General features: G+C 58.4%; 2 protein-coding genes across 3 annotated transcripts in view; both read right to left on the bottom strand.

Moving 5' to 3' along the window:
* Positions 1–431: 431 nt before the first annotated feature.
* On the bottom strand, positions 432–11,382 carry SYT12 (synaptotagmin 12). The gene is made up of 8 exons (XM_030483540.2): positions 11,238–11,382; positions 8,684–8,748; positions 7,224–7,417; positions 6,016–6,408; positions 3,372–3,587; positions 2,981–3,101; positions 2,252–2,385; positions 432–1,640 (listed from the first exon to the last, which is right to left on the bottom strand). The coding sequence occupies exons 2-8, from the start codon at positions 8,718–8,720 to the stop codon at positions 1,467–1,469; spliced, it is 1,269 nt and encodes a 422-aa protein (XP_030339400.1). The 5' UTR covers positions 8,721–8,748; positions 11,238–11,382; the 3' UTR covers positions 432–1,466.
* A 2,561-nt stretch (positions 11,383–13,943) lies between these two features.
* Positions 13,944–16,461, bottom strand: part of PTDSS2 (phosphatidylserine synthase 2) — a 39,793-nt gene continuing 37,275 nt past the window's right edge. The window contains exon 12 of one of the 2 annotated variants that reach the window (XM_030484150.1): positions 13,944–16,344. In XM_030484150.1, the coding sequence (XP_030340010.1) occupies positions 16,200–16,344 (145 nt within the window). In that variant the 3' untranslated portion in view covers positions 13,944–16,199. The remainder of the gene's footprint in view (positions 16,345–16,461) is intronic. The other variant, XM_030484151.1, reaches the window with a different exon arrangement.

The following is a 16,461-nucleotide window of genomic DNA, read 5'->3' as shown; positions in this document are numbered from 1 at the left end:
CTGGGTTGGGAGGAGGAGGCAGAGGGTGGGAGAAGGGAATCTGTGAGTAACGGGAATGAGCAGAGCGGTGCCTGCGAGGGGGGAACGCCGCAGGAATCGCAGCCTCATCCCGAAAGAAGGTCAGGCGGGAAAGGGAGATGAGCAGGAAGGAGAATTGCTGCGAGCCCGGGAGGGGTTGTCTTTAATCTGGGATAAATGGCTCATTCACACACTTTTCCCTGCTCAAATTATTCAAACAGCCACCTCTGACCACGCTCACCCCTTTCTGGTGAACAAACAGCCCCAGACCCCCCGACTGCCCAGCTTCCTGCTGGAATGCTGCAGGTGGGAGTGAGGGATGAGTCCCCAGAGCATCCCGTGCCATAGGGGTGCTCCATCAGAGCCCTCCATCCAGAAAACAGCGTGGCCATTGGCTCCTCAACACCCCAAACCTGACCCAGGGCCCTTGCTGCCGGCAGGAGCCAGGATCCAGGTTTTTCCCCTCCCTTCCCCCTGAAACAGGAGCTGGGCTTAAAAATGGTGAAATCGGGGAACTCTTGCTTCTGCCTTCTGTCACAGGGCCAGGACATTCCTCTCTGCACCCAGACATTGGGTAAAACGAGGGAGCTTTGGGATGAGCAAGTCAAAGTGGATTCCAGGGCCGGGGGCTGTAAAAAATACCCCCGCAGTTGTGAGATCTGTGTTAAAAGAGCAGGAATTTGCTGCTGGGAGCAGCCCTGAGGGTTGGTTTTGCTGGGAAAAGGGGCTGGGGTGGGAAAAGCTGCCCCCAACTGATGACTCTCAGCCCTGAGAGGTCTCTTTCAACCCAAGAGGTTGAACCCCCTTTGGCCAAGTCCAGCCACCCCTCCACAGCAAGGGGCAGAGATTTGCTCTGCTTGAGAGGACACAGAAGGAAACCCCACCTGTAACAATGATCTTTTCCTCTGCTGTCATTTCTCCCTTTCTCCATCCTCATTGGCAATGTTTTGGCACCAAAATCCCTCTGAAACCCCCCAGGAAAGCCACACTGGCCCAGAGCAACCACATTCACCCAGTGAAGCCACACCGTGCCAGCTCTTTATCATCCCTCTCCATCCTCCCATCCAACCAAAACCACCCTTCACCGAAGCCCACCCCATCCCCAGCAGCCCTCAGGGTCCATGTTCGAGGCCACCACTGGTGCCCCCCCGGGATACTCGGGAACAGTCTGGGAGGTTGTGCTGCATTTGGTCCATTTGGATGGAGACTCCTTTCTCAGCAGGTCCATTCACAGCCCGTGGCACACGCGAGGACATCCCGGATGGGGTGAGACACAGCCAAGGAGCTGCTCCATCCTCCAGTGCTTTGGGAGCGGGATGCTCCAGCCGCTCAGTCCTCCCAGTGCTGCAGAGCCTGGCCCAGCCCCTGCCCGGCTGCAGCCCCGGCGGCTCCCGGCCACCCCGACCCCCTGTGCCGCTGTCCCGGGGTGCAGGGACCCCCCCTCAGCCTTAGTTTCTGCGGAGCGGGTGCCACATGGACACGGGCCTCCTGAGCGTGGCCAGCATCTGGTTCCAGTGCGTGGTGCCCATGCCGCTGGCCGCGGGGCCGATGAGGACGTGCCCCGTGTTGTCAGCGCGACCGTCCTCACCGCACTCGGCCACCGTCACCCGCAGGGACAGCTCCTGGGGGGGGAACACAACAGCCCAAGCGCTTCACTGCCATGTTCGTGTCCCCAAACACACCTGCACCCAAACGTACCCCTAATGCTAACCCATATGTACACGTCCTGCACCTCCATCCCATGAACACCCCCCAAAATAGCTACACCCCAGTATACACCCATCCCTTGTACCCCCACCCCATTCATACCCACCCCCCACTTGAATATGCTTCTCCCCACACCCTGCCATGCCCTGTATATACATATATACACATCCTTCCATACCCCCATACTGACACACCCCTCCATTCTTCCCCCACATCCCCTAAACCCATACGTGCCCCCATCCACATGCACAACCTCATCCTATACATCTGCATCCCCCTATACCCCCAACTCACACAACCACCCCTCAACGGCCATATCCCACCCATACACCCCCTCATACGCACACATATCCCCTATAGCCCCTACTCCATGTGTACATCCCCCAAACCACACATGCACATACACAGCCTCAGCCCACAGCTCCCACAACCCCCCCAAACCCCTCAGACCCCAGGACCCCCTCCCTAGTGCAGGGATTCGGGGAGCAATGGGATGTGTGTCCCCCCTCCCCGGGCTGGGACGGACCTGCAGCACGATGGCCGGCACAGAGAAGATCATGGCCTCGTTGAACACGGGGTTGGTGTCGTCCCTCTTCACCGCTGTCTTCTTCTTGCTGATCTTCCTCCCGTCCTGCAGCAGGTACACCTTGACGAAGGGGTCTGCGAGAGTGGGGGACAGAAAAGACCCAGCGTCAGTGTGAGCTTGTCCTGGGGTATGGAGACCTTCCTGGTGGGGTCTGTCCTCAACAGGAGCCTCTCCAATGAACACCCATGTGGTGTAATGGGTTAAGTTCATAGGTTTGACATTAGGGGTTAAAGGAAGAACATTTGTTCAGCTTGGCCTAAGTGGTGGGAACATTCTCCAGAACTTCAGTAGAAAATGACTGGATAAGTGCTTTTTCTTCTCCCGAATCACTTCAGGCTTGTTCCTCTCTCCCACCCCGAGTGCACAACACAACAAACAGATATGATGAGGTGGGTTTTTCTATTTCACCCTATTCTATGAGGGTGGTGAGACACTGGCACAGGTTCCCCAAAGAGGTAGTAGATATCCCATTGCTACGAATATTCAAGGTCACGCTATAGAGGTCTGCTCTAGCTGAAGATGTCCCTGCTCATTGCAGGGGGTCGGACCAGATGAGCTTTGAAGGTCCCTCCAACCCAAACCACTCCATGGTTCTCTGAACCTGGATGAAAGCCCCTCTCCAGCCAACCCAAGACCAGGGGGCCCTGCACCACTGGCATCGCTGCTCACCTGCGGTCACTTTGCCGTTGGTCCACACGAGGTTCTTGGCTTTGACCACCACCACGGTGAGGCGTTCAGCTGTGGGCAGGTAGCTCAGGGACAGCAGGATCTCCCCCACCGTGTCCACTGCCTACAGACACAATGTCCCATCAGCATCGATACAAGGACACAACATCCCATCAACCATTGACCCCAGGGACACAACATCCCATCAGCATCAACCCAGGGGCACAACATCACATCAACCAGTGACACAACACCCCACCAGCATTGACCCCAGGGACACAACATGCCATCAGCATCAACCCCAGGGATACAATGTCCCATCAACCATTGACCCCAGCCCAGCAGAGAGGAGAACCCCAAAGCCCGGGTGGGAGCTGGACCAGCCCCTGCTCACCTTGTTCATGTCCTGCAGGTAGAGCCAGGCGTTGAAGGGCCGCGTGGCCAGGTCCAGGTCGCAGAGCTTGAGCTCGGCCACGCCGGTGCTGACGTTCCGCTCGTCCTCGTCGATGCCGAAGGCGGAGAAGCGCAGACTCTGCTCCTCCAGCGCCGCGGGCTCCAGCGGCACCGAGAACCGCTCCTCGAAGGCCACAGCACCAGCGCTGCGCTGGATCTGCGCAGGGAGGGGGATGTTCCCTTCAGACACACCACGTTGTGGGGCTGTGTCCAGGATCTACCCTGTTTCTCCCATGGGAACTGCGAGGAGGGTGCTTGGCTCTGGGGTGGTGAGGGCAGCTCATCCCCTGCCCAAGGGAGCTGGTGCCAGCCTCCATGGGATGAAAGGTATTCTCCACCCAACCACAGTAGCTCCCTGTGGCCGCATCCTGCAGGTGCTGGTCACTGCCTGGCCCAAAGTGCTGTGGGGGGGAATTGCTCCAAAATCATGTCTTTAGAGACTAGATTTCGCCCACTCCAGCTCTATTTCATTCAGCAGCCGAGGTACCGCCCACAGACCAGGGTTTGTCCTAAAAGGAAGCGTCATGGAGTAAAGCAGAGAACCAGCTCCCCCCACCCACCCAGAGTTGGGGCTGCGGTGGGAAAAGGGTCCTGCTGCGGGAACTGGGGGCTCAGCCCTGAACCCATTGGGCTCCAGGAGCCCATCACCTCATCCTACAGAGACCAGCTGAGAGAGCTGGGCTGGGGCAGCCTGGAGAAGAGAAGCTCCTGAAGGGGAGACCTTAGAGCAGCTCCAGGGCCTAAAGGGGCTCCAGGAAACCTGGAGAGGGGCTTTGGACAAGGGCCTGTAGGGACAGGCCAAGGGGAATGGCTTTAACCTGCCAGAGGGGAGATTGAGATGAGCTCTGAGGCAGAAGCTCTTCCCTGTGAGGGTGCTGAGGTGCTGGCACAGGGTGCCCAGAGAAGCTGTGGCTGCCCCATCCCTGGCAGTGTTCAAGGCCAGGTTGGACACAGGGGCTTGGAGCAACCTGCTCTAGTGGAAGGTGTCCCTGCCCATGGCAGGGGGTTGGGGCTGGAGGAGCTTTAAGGTCCCTTCCAACCCAAACCAGTCTGGGATTCTATGAAGAGCCACCAGACTGCCCAGCAGCAGTGAGGAGCTGGTTCATCTCACCCCAAGGACTGTCTCATGTCTGTCTGTCTCCCAGACCTGCTCCATCCTTGAGATGAAGGACACGAAGCAGTTTCTGAGGTACCCTCATCACCCTCTCCCAGCACAGCAGTCCCTGCACTCCCATAGGGTACCACCGACCTCCAGCATCCCAAGGGATTAATGTGCCTCTATAGGAAGAGCAGCTTCGCACTCTCTGCTTCACAGCACTGAAGGCTGAGTGCAGCAGACGCTGTGTTTTGGGCTCTTTGGATGAGAAGTACCACAGGAGCATCAGCTGCTATCGAAAAACCCCAAACAACCACAAGTACTGCAAAGCATGAAGGGAAAAGCACCAAATGTGTGTTTATGGGTGGCCTCAGGGCAGCAGAAGAGGGTAAATGGTGCTGGTGAATTATAAATAATGACGCTAAATAATGAATATCTCAGAGCATAAATAACGAGCCTGATCCTCGGGTGGGGAAACGCTGTTAAAGGGCGCAGTGAGCACTGAAGGCAGCGGGGCTGTGCTGCTGGAGCGAAGCCTCCATCCCCATGGACACGGCTCTCCCGTGGGATGGAGCTTCCTCCTCCTTCCTCAGCATCCTGATGGGATCGAACGGGCCGAGCTGAGCTCTGCCCAAAGCAGCTGCTCAAACGGAAACATGGCTCCGGCTTTCCCAGAGCAGATTTGGGGCACATACGAAGGGAGGTTTCACCCCAAATCCCCTCTGAGCCTGGCCCTGCGGTGCAGCTGCCTGGTTCATCGGCTGCCACATCCCATGAGAGGAGGGGAAGTGCCACGGAATGATGAGGAGGCTGCGACAGGGGGACAGAGCACATGGGGACATCATGTGCCCAAAGCGCTGCCTCCCCCCCATATCCCACCCCAAACTGCTCTTCCATCTTCAGCAAGCATCCCCAGACCTGGAGCAGGGAAAACCGAGTGGGAAAACTTGCCATAAGCCACACAGAGAGAGCAAAGTCATCACCCACCCCAGCCAAGAGGGAGGAACTTCTGCCTCTGCCAGGACTCATGCACAAACACATCCAGGATCCCTCTATACTGTGGAATGCTGAACATTCCCCCAAGCAGGGCTCCAAAAATCCTGCACCAACCAACCCCAGGGGCTCTTCCTAAGGGCCTGTAGGGACAGGACAAGGGGGATGGCTTTAACCTGCCAGAGGGGAGATTGAGATGAGCTCTGAGGCAGAAGCTCTTCCCTGTGAGGGTGCTGAGGCGCTGGCACAGGGTGCCCAGAGAAGCTGTGGCTGCCCCATCCCTGGCAGTGTTCAAGGCCAGGTTGGACACAGGGGCTTGGAGCAACCTGCTCTAGTGGAAGGGAGTTGGATCTGGAGGAGCTTTAAGGTTCCTTCAACCCAAACCACTCCATGATTCTATGTCTACCAAGGCCCAATCGCTGCCCTGGGGAGCTCAGCCAAGGGATGCTGAACCCAAGCACCACATGCAATGGGGGTTCCACGCAGAGGAGCTCACCCGGGAGATGCCGACGATCTGCTCGGCCGGGAGCAGGCTGACGCGCATGAAGCAGGACTCAAAGCGAGCGTCCTCCTTCTCCAGCAGGTCCTTGCCCTGCAGCAGCGTCACGTGCAGGGCAGCCGCCTTTGCATCGTACTCCATGGACACTTCCACCTGCCCCACTGTGAATTCCTGCCCAAAGTTGTTCCCAATGGACGAGATGGAGCTCAGCGAGTCGGCAGAGATGGATTTCCTCAGGGGGCCGTAGGCGGCCAGGCCCAGGTCCCTGCTCATCAGCTCCAGGCTCCCCAGCTCGTTGATGCTCTCCAAGGTGTCATCTGCCCTCAGGCTGCTCTTGCGGGTGGGTGATGTCTTCTCCAGCCCCCTCTGTGCCCCCGGGGTCACCCCTCGCTGCAACAGCAACAGGGAATTAGAGGTGATCCCCCCCCTCTGCTGTGCTCTGTGAGACCCCCCCTGCATCCTGCATCCAGCTCTGGGGCAACAGCACAACAGGGACATGGAGCTGTTGGAGCGAGGCCAGAGGAGGCCCCGGAGCTGCTGCGAGGGCTGGAGCAGCTCTGCTCTGGAGCCAGGCTGAGAGAGCTGGGCTGGGGCAGCCTGGAGAAGAGAAGGCTCCTGAAGGGGAGACCTTAGAGCAGCTCCAGTGCCTAAAGGGGCTCCAGGAAACCTGGAGAGGGGCTTTGGACAAGGGCCTGTAGGGACAGGCCAAGGGGAATGGCTTTAACCTGCCAGAGGGGAGATTGAGATGAGCTCTGAGGCAGAAGCTCTTCCCTGTGAGGGTGCTGAGGCGCTGGCACAGGGTGCCCAGAGAAGCTGTGGCTGCCCCATCCCTGGCAGTGTTCAAGGCCAGGTTGGACACAGGGGCTTGGAGCAACCTGCTCTAGTGGAAGGTGTCCCTGCCCGTGGCAGGGGGTTGGGACTGGAGGAGCTTTGAGCTCCCTTCCAACACAAACCACTCTGGGATTCCATAAAAACCAGGGGACAGCAGGGATCCGCTGCCGCCTTTCTGGATGTCTGACAGCCTCTGCCAGGCCACAAGCTGCTGCAAAAAACCCTGCACCTTCCACAGCTCCTGTGACCCAGCTCCATGCTGACACCCCCCCCCACTCCCCAGCAGCACAGAGGATGCTGGGGATGGTTCTGACCCTCCAGCAGCTCCGTGTTGCAAAGGGAAAGGAGGCCAGTGAAGGTTTCCACCCCTTTACCTTGGGTTTGGTGCCCAAGTGCGCCGCCCCGTACTTCTGCTCCAGGTACCGGTAGTCGTAGTTGGGGAAGGGGGAAGGTGCCGGGTAGGTCCCGGAGCGCCAGAGCTTCCAGAGGTTGAGCGCAGCCACCCCCAGCAGCACCACGGCGCCGGCGGCGTAGATCCCGATCTCCCACCGTGGGGGGCTCGCGGTCACTGCGGGGGGACAGGGGGCACCGTGAGCGGGCCACGGCCCGGGGGGAGCCTCCATCTGCGGCTGCTTCCATGCCTGGAGCTCAGCTCTGAGCTATGAGCATGGGATCGGCCAAAGTGGGGGATAAACTGCGTTGTCCTGCTTGGGCGGGTGGCAAATGGGACAGACAGCAGGTTTGGGAGCCAAAACCATCCCAGTGCTCGCTCTGCTCTCACGGGAAGTGAAGCGCACGGGTATTTACCCAGGAAAGGAGGGAAATCAGCGAACGGCTGCATCACCCCGGAGTACCGGGGTCCCTTCCCCATCCAGATGTGCACAGTGCACATCTGCATCACCCTGTCCATCCAGCACAGGGAGACCCGCACTGCTGGGTACCACAGGCTGGGGCTGCCGGGGAAATCCAGAAACATGGGAAACGAAAACCAACCAAACCGACCCCCGAGCGCTGCCGGCGGTACCGGGGGGGAGCCGGGGCTGGCGGCGGCAGCGCTGCTCGGCTGAGCTCCTGCTGCATTGCACCAGCCTCCCGCACATCAGCGACACCACTCACTGAGCCGAGCACAAAGGAAGAGGGGGAAGAGACCAAACCGGGTTCCTCCTGCCGGGGGAGCCCCGCGCCGCATCGCAGCGCTCCTGCCTTCGGCAGCGGCTTCGGAGCCGGAGAACGCCCGAGACAGGGAAATTCCTAGAGCCGAGCACAGCCGCGGCATTCCTGGACCTCCGGCAGGAGCCCAGCAAAGGGGCTCCCAGAGGGAACCGGCTGTTCGCATCCAAACCCGGATCTTGAGCCCTCCAGAGGGTCACGAGCAGCCCAGAGGGATCTGAGGGGTTAAAGCCTCAGAGTAGGAGCTGGGTCCTGCTCCCTCCGCCCCAACCCCTTCTGATGTGCAAAGGGCTGTGATTTATCCCCACATCCCAGCTGAGGACACTGGGGAAGCACCGATGCAGCTTTCCAGGGCGCTCCCGCACACGGAGCCATCGAGCTCCAAGGAGTTCCCACGTTCCCGCTATGGGAACGGGGCAAAATTTGGGCCAAAACAACCCTTTACTGGCTCCTGCTTCTGAGTAACAAATCCCAGCTCAGCTGGGATCCCGCTTCCCACTTGTCCCTGCTCACTGCTGGAAAGCTTGGTGGGGGGGAGTTGAGGGTTTTACCCTTGTATTAGGAAACCAAATCTCAGTGTGTGCACAGCAAAGGGTTTCTGCAGGAGGATGGACAATCCCTCGGGAGCAACTCCGTGTCCCCCCGGGCTGGTGCAGGTACTCACCACTCAGGCGGTGGCTGCTGACGTGCCCCTGGTCCATGGCAAACGCTCCCGGCAGCTGGGACAGCCTGAAACACACGGGAAAACTAGTCAGGATAAAGGCAGACATGAGAAACCTGCTGCCTTTGGGGGCTGAGCTCCAGAGCTGCTGCCCCTCCATCGCTCCTGGCCTCGGCAGCTCTTCCAGGCACGGAGCAAACGTGCACTGAAGTATCTCAGTCACCAACAGGAGCTAAGGAAGGGGCTGAAACTCCGCTGGGAGCTGCACGATCTGCCCTGGGAGTATTTAATAGGTCCAGTTTCCATTGCTCTTTGTGTGATGTTTCCCCTCCAGGAGCACTTTAAGCTCTTTGCTGCTCTCCATCCAGGGGATGTCGCTCCCCAGGAGTCAATTCCTGCAGCAGAAAGCTCCATTGCCTTCCTCACTGAAGGGGTTTTCCCAGGTGAGCCCTACGTGAGCTGCATCCTAAACACAAGGAAGCTGCTCATTGAAGAGAGCCCAGCGAAGGCATCCTGCGATGCCAAAGGGGACTGATCCAGGCTCTATCCACTGTGCAAAAGGGATTTGGGATCCCCCCCAAACACCCAACAACTAAATCCAACAGGAACCCAGCCAGCATCCTGCCGGCTTCCCCCGGCTCCCCAGCGTCTGTGCCAGGAGACCAAGGATCATGATCTGCTGATGCAATGATCCCACAAACGGTGATCCTGGATACCCAAGCGCAGGGACCTCACTTGACCCTCCCCTCTCCCATCTCCATTGCCCCTCCAAGTCCCCTCCAGGGCTCACACAGCCCCAGAGCCCACCCATGACATGGGAGGAAGAGCAGGATTGGCCTCGGGCGGACAGTCACTGATACCTGGGTTCCATCTCCCAGCTCAGCTCGGATGCTCAGGCACTGTGGGGATGACCAAGCCCCTCCCAAACCATTTGGGCTTGGATTTTAACAGGGAAAGGTGGAAGTTGCAGTGTGTTACAGCGTAAACTATCAACCACGCTGGTCTGATGTGGCTGGGAACATCCTCTGCAAGGGGGTGATAACAGCAGGAGGAGGGGGGTCTCCTAAATGGAATCAAGTCCCTCACCCAAATGCCAGCAGGGCTGGAGATGCCCATTTCATCCCCAACCTCCTTCCTCAGCTGTGACCCCGTGTGCAACAGATAAACACCCAGCAACCTCTTGGCTGAGAACATGCTGAACTCGTGTCATGCATGGACTGAGCTCAGCTTAAGGCACAGGTTCAGCACTGGAGATCCGCACTGACATCCCAACAGTGCAACACTACAGAGATTCACCCCAAACAGCCTCTTTTTATGTCCTGAACCCCCCTGTGCCCACACAGGAGGCTCCGCTCCTGTTCCTGCTTCCCAGTGAAATGAAAATACAGAAGTTTTCCAGGACCAACTTTCTCTGCAGAAGGACAACCCCTCCTTGGAAAAACCCACCGTTTCCTTGCAATTCCTTTTGGAAATGGGAAAGAAATTCCAAAATTTGAAAGAATTCCCAGTTTTCCATTGCTTTCAAAGCTTTCCTCCCCAAACATCCCTTCCTCGGGAGCTCTCCGCAGCACCTTCCCGAGGCACCACCCGCAGGCAGAAGCCGACTGCAGGCTCCAGCTCAGGCACTGAACCCGCCGCTCTCAGCAGAGCGGCACCGGCCTTTCCCCGCCGGGAGGGAAGGAGCTCGGGGAGGGATTTGCTGCGGCTTATGTCAACTGAGCGATTCCCTGTGAGCATCGCACCGAGATGCTCCCCCTCCGCCCCGACCCGCCGTTCAGATCCCTGCCTGGGAAAGCCAAACCCGAGGGGTTCCAGGCTCGGCAGAACCTTCGCCCGCCGCATCCCCCCTGTCCTGCTCAGCTGCTGCAGAGCTCCGGGGCCTTTTCCTGCTTGGGGGGACGATAAAACCACTCCATGTGGGGAGAGAAACAGCAACAGAACCGCGTGTCCCCTCTGGAAGGGGGGGGACCTCCCTGCAGACATCGGGAGGGGGAGTCACTGTGGCATCGGGACCATCCGAGGCCCAAACAGCTCATGCAGAACCCCGGTTGCTGGTCCCGGAGCTGCTGGACCACCACGGGTACAGCCCCACACAGCTCCGGAGCGTGCCGCAATCCTGGAATGTCACATCCCAAGTCCCAAAGCGCAGCAGTGATCCCCGCGTTCATCCTCTTCCTCCTCCCAGACTCAGACCCCCCCTGCCCGGGTTTGCGGAAGGCTGGGACCGGGCTAAACTCATCTCACGGGTGAGCTCGGTGCTCCAGCAGCATCATCCTCCCCTCCAGCCCCGCTGCTCGCACGCACCGTCCCGGCTCCGAGCGCAGCTTTTCCACTCTCCCATCCTCATCCTGCCCGGCCTCCATCAGAGCAGCGGGACCCACCGAGCTGCTGCCGCGGTTGTCACCGGGAAAACGGACCCGCAGCCAGAACTTGACCGAACACGGAGATTTGGGCTCGGGCCCAAACTCGCTCCCCGCTGCCTTGGACCCGATCCCGGTGCCCAGATCCCGCCCCATTCCCACCCCGGCCCCCGGATCCCGCCGCCACTGAGCGATACCTGGGGGCAGGTGGAGTCACCGGGGATCGGAAGAGAGCGGGGACGGGGACCGGGACCCCCCCCACAGCTCCGGCATCAGCGGCCGCGGTAACGGGCCGGGTCCCGGCCCCGGGGGGTGCGGCGATTCCCAGCCGGGCCCGGTGCCGCTGCTCCGCTTCCCGCTCCGCTGGAACTGGGATGCGCTACGATACGGGATGCGCTGGGATGCTGCGGGCGATGCGGGATGCGATGGGATGCGCTGGGTTGCCCGGCTCGGCTCTGCCCCCCCGCATCGGGCGCCGGGGGCGGGGCTGGTGCTCCCGCTCACCAGTGTAATGAGCGGGGCGGTCTCAGCGTCATCCCCCTCCCGGGACCGGCTTTGGGGGGGCTGAAGGGGGGTTCAGGGGCCATCAGGGTGCCGCATCCCCCGGGGCTGAACCTCTCCCCTCGGCCCCAGCCACCCGCGGCCCCGCTCATCGCTTCTTTGGCGGAGGGGGTGGGGGGGAAAGGGGCATTTTCGGTGCTGGGGTGAACCAGAGACAGCTTCTGCTTGACACCCCCCCGCTTCCCCCGGGTTTGGGGCTCCCCAAGCCGTGCTCCGGCTTCACAGCAGCAGCATCCTGCAGCCCCAAATCCACCTCCTGCTGCACAGGGACGCCCTGATCCATCACCAGCCTCCGCTCCCCCCGCAGCACCTCCACGTCTTCAGCTCCTACTTCACCCCGTGCACCCCCATTAGTGTTTCCCTCCATCAGTTCCCGTGTCCCTGCCTTTGCCCCCAGGAGGTGCCAGTCGAGATCTGGATCATCCGCAAGAGCCGAACCCCCGGTCCCTCACCTCTCCCTGCTGCAGGCATCCAGGCTGCGGCTCCCGCTGAAGGGATGGGACGGGAGCTCCAGCCGCCTCCATCCTCCATCCCAGCGCCGTGCAGGGTCCTTGGGGGGGTCCGGTGCAAGGTCTGGTCATGATGGCAACCCCTCAGCTCCCCTCCCGGTGCAGCAGCCGTGGAGCCTCCTCCAAGGCACCAGGAGCCATTTGCAGGGGCCGTGGCCTGCGAAGCCCTTTGGCACATCGAGACCAGGAGCTCAGCACCCGCTGCGGTGCCTGCGCTGAAGCCAGGCTCCAACCTGCTCTCTGTGGACTGAGATCTTCCCTGTTCCTGCTCCACAACCCTGCCCTCACACAGCTCACCAGGCCACCGACCCAGGGGGACAAGGAGGAATTTCACACAGCGAGAGACTCACTTTGCTTGGAGAAAACAGAATGGCCTGTGTACCCCACGCAAAGAGGCTCTCAGCTGACCCCAGGGCAGAGATACCCTCCAGAGGACCCCCAGTGCCCTGCCCAGTGCTCACCAGTGCCGGGTCGATCCAGGAGCAGCAGCAATGGGAGAAGATCCCATGATTTTCCCATCAGGGAATAACTTTCATGCAGAAACCAGACCAGGCTTTGACTGTAACCCAGAAACGGTGCCCAGGTGGGAGAGGAGCTCTGGGCTCCAAAACAGTCTTTCCCCTTGGTATACAAAGAGGAAAAGCACAGGCCAAGGCTTCCTCCCTGTTCCCAAACCCCATCCACAACAGGGATCAGACACTGTGTCCCTATGGGACCCCTGGGACTGGCAGCCTCTTGGGGTCACCTCTGGGTCCTGTCTCTTCAAGCTCATGGCCGCATCCCACTGCCCATCACAGACCTGCAAGCAGGTACCTCCAGAGTGGTCTCTGAGGCAATTAAAGCTAATTACTAACATACAATTAAAGCTAATTAGGAACCTCAGATGCTCCAAAGCAGCTGCTTCCCCTTAGCTCTGCACCTGGGAGGACACATCTGCAGTGACTGAAGCCATGTGTATGGCAAGGGGGGAGGCACTGGCTGTAAGGGCTGTGGAGCACCAGTGCAAGTGGGGACAGGAACAGGGGTGCAGGCAGATGCCCCCCAAGTTACCAACAAGTGACAACCTGGAGCCACCACCTAAAATCCTGCCCTAAATCCAACAGGCCACACAAGTGGGCTTGGGGGACATCAAACCCAGGAACCCCAAAGCATCCCTGCGAGCTTGCTCCAAACAGAGAAACCACCTCCAAGAGTCACCCACAGCACGTTCTCACCCACCATTCCCCTCCGTTTTCCTTTGTAAAGCCAACAGCTCCCCTCTGCTGAACCTCCTTGCAGACAGGAGGGCACAACCCATGGGAAGAGATCCTGCTCCTGTCTCCTGACAACGGAAGCCAGCCAAGAAAACCCACAGCAAGACACAAGATGTGCGTGGAACCGGGAGCCTGCTGCTCCGTCCTCTTCATCGGGGTGGTCTCATTTTATGCCACCCAAATGTTGTTTAAGTGGGGCTCATCATCTCTCCTTTCATCATCTCTGCTTGAGGCTGCTTTTGAGCACTTCAAGCTGATCAAAAAAGGATTCCTAAAAGCAGGCAAGATTGCAGCGATGAGCCCCCTGCAATGCCAGGCCTTGGGCTGCAAGGGAAGCACTGGGACTAGAGAGTCACTCAGGGGGTCGTGCATAGTCCGAGCCCACCTCATACCCTTGTAAGAACCACTTCTGAATTCCAGCAGTTGACCAAGGGATGTACCATCCATTTCCCTGGAATCTGGACAAGTTCATTACCTTGAGCATCCATGTGGACAGTGCCAATGCAGCAGCCTTTCTGCGGGAATTCAGACCCTCAGTCCCAGCTCCACGCAGGATGACGAGAGACCAGGAGAGCCGTTGTACCAAAGAACACAGCAGCAAACAAACATCGCTTTATTACACGGGTTCAGGCACCCAGACTAACCGTAAAAGCTGTTTAGATGAAGACAAACGAGTCGGTGGTTTATGTATGAGGTCAAAGCTCCAGAATTGTTACCAGGGGACCTACACAGTGAGTACCTACAACACAGCGGCCGCAGCGCCTGTCGCTGGGGTACAGGCGCACCACAACCCTGGGTGTTCCTCACCGGGTGCTCCAGATGTATCTCAGCAGGTCTTTGGGAGGAGGAACAGTGATGGATTCTCCCAGGTCTGCCTGTTACCTGCTCCATGCAGGGAACAGGGCTACAGCAGAACAGAGATACACTGACCTGAGCCTCGCTGAGCCGGGAGGAGCTACCACAGCCAGCCACGGGCTGTGAGACTGGGCTAAAGCTGGGCTGGAACGACTCCAGGGGGAAAGGGATGGAAACAAATCCCTGCTCAAGTCAGCACTGCCCGTTTCCAGCCTCGTCAGCGCTACTACACATAGTACATAGTACTCGTCACTACCTCACAGCAGCACAACACTAGCACCTATGAGCAGCCGTTGCACGACTATCCACAGAACATTGCACATACTCCAGGAAGGAGCTTGGTGCTTCCTCCCACCTTGGTCACCCTCCTCTGCCTCACCCCTGTCCCATCAGCTCTGCTTCACCCGTGGAGCTCTTCAGCTGCAACCAAACCTCCATCAGCTGAGCCTGCCCCAGTGCCGAGCTGTTCCCCATGGGTGGGAAGTGTCCAGGTCACTGCAAACATGGGAGAAACCTGGGTCTTGGTTGTCACTCACACATGAGACCAAACCACATCAAAACTGTGGATGTTTGCCAGGCAGCAGCTCTGCAGCTCTCCTGCCACTTCGAGTCTGGGGCTGCACTCCCAGCTTTAGGGGTGGTGGTGGTTGCTCATGTCAGGTTGTCCCGGATAAACACCTCCCTGAAGAGCATCCCTTGACAGCCACGTTAGGTCACTGCATTAGTGATGCGGTTACATCGGTGCCTTGGACACAAGGCAAAGGTGCTGAGCAGAGGTGACAGAACTGATGTTTAATGCCGCACCTCACATTTTGGAATAAGGAGCCAAACACCCCCCCTGAAACACAGCCCAGGTTTCCAGTGTCTTCTCCCAGACGCTGAGTCACAGCAGGAATGCTGCCTGGCCTGGCCCGGCCTGCAGACCCCTGCTGCTGCACGGGCAGCACGATGACGTGCTTGGTCTGTTCTGTGTGACACCAGGGAGGGCTCATCCGGCCAGACCCGGGGGGGCTGCTCGGTCTGGAGCTACCTCGGGGGCAATGGGGCAGCTCTGAAGGGTGCAGAGCCTGAGGCGCCCCGTACAGCACGGACCAGGCAGGAAACCCTCGTGAGAACAAAGGAAAAGAGCTGAGAATAAGGCAAACAGCTTAAGACTGATGGAGCAACTACTCCCAGTTTCTGCTTGTAATAAGTTATACTTCACATACAGAAAAGGCAGGTTGACCTTTCTTATTTACCCCTCCCTCACATTTAAGAGATGACCAAGACTAAAAGATAAATTAAAACAAAAGAACTAAGGAGAAGCCGTCTGTCTCCCCAGAGCTGTGATACAACACAAACCTCCTGTAGGCTATTCCAGGATGCTGGAAGTCAGTTCAGAGAAAGGCAATGGCCCCCGTGCTGCAGGGGCTGTAACAGCAGCGGAGTGTGGGACACGGTGCAGGTTGTGCAGCCTGGGCACAGGTTTCCCTGTGCTCATGTCGCTGCAGTGAAGTGCTGGCTGGACACTTGACACGATCTCACTGCACAGCTCAAGGTAGTTTCAGCATTAAAAAAATAGCTCATTCCCTGTGCCTGGAATCTGCACACTCCAACCAAGTGTTCCTAATGCCCAAACATCCCATGGAAATCTCACAGTTTACTGGCTAGATCAGCTACGTTCCCTTTGCACTTTGTTGTAAAGCCCCTCATCTCCAAACCTGGTTTGCAAGGAAGACATAAAATATGGCAGGATGAAGATCCTGTCTCGTTGCAGTGGTGTTAGTTCTCACTTCCCTCTACACAGACTTTCCCCCTCTCTGACCAGGTGCACACGAGGAGAAAGGGTGTGTATGTATGCCCAAGTGACATCTCTTCCCCGAGAGGATTTCACACCTTGGAAAGCTAACAATGACAAGTACGAGTTAGGTAGGATAAGGTTGAAACTGTCCACCAGGCCAACTTGAGCACTACGGGTTCCTCTCAGCCTTCTGTCCATGGCTCAGAGTTTCCTCTCCCTTAGTTTGTTCCCGTTTTGTTCCTCCAGCATTGCTGAGTGTCCATCACCATTGCTCAAGCATTTGTCCTTTTCATGTTTGTGCTCTTGCTTCTGTCTCCTGATCTCCTTATACCGTAGGGTGATGTCACTGAAAAGGAAACCAAACATGAAGCAGGGATGTGAATAAGCTATTTCATACACAGCAAACCCAACAGGGCTGTTCTGGATGCAAGTGTCCTTGGGATAATGTGACCCACGTGAGCCT

Source organism: Strigops habroptila, chromosome 4 (assembly GCF_004027225.2).
Source record: "Strigops habroptila isolate Jane chromosome 4, bStrHab1.2.pri, whole genome shotgun sequence".
Lineage (NCBI taxonomy): Eukaryota > Metazoa > Chordata > Aves > Psittaciformes > Psittacidae > Strigops > Strigops habroptila.
The sequence above is the reverse complement of the archived record's forward strand: the minus strand, read 5'-3'. Positions and strand labels throughout refer to the sequence as shown.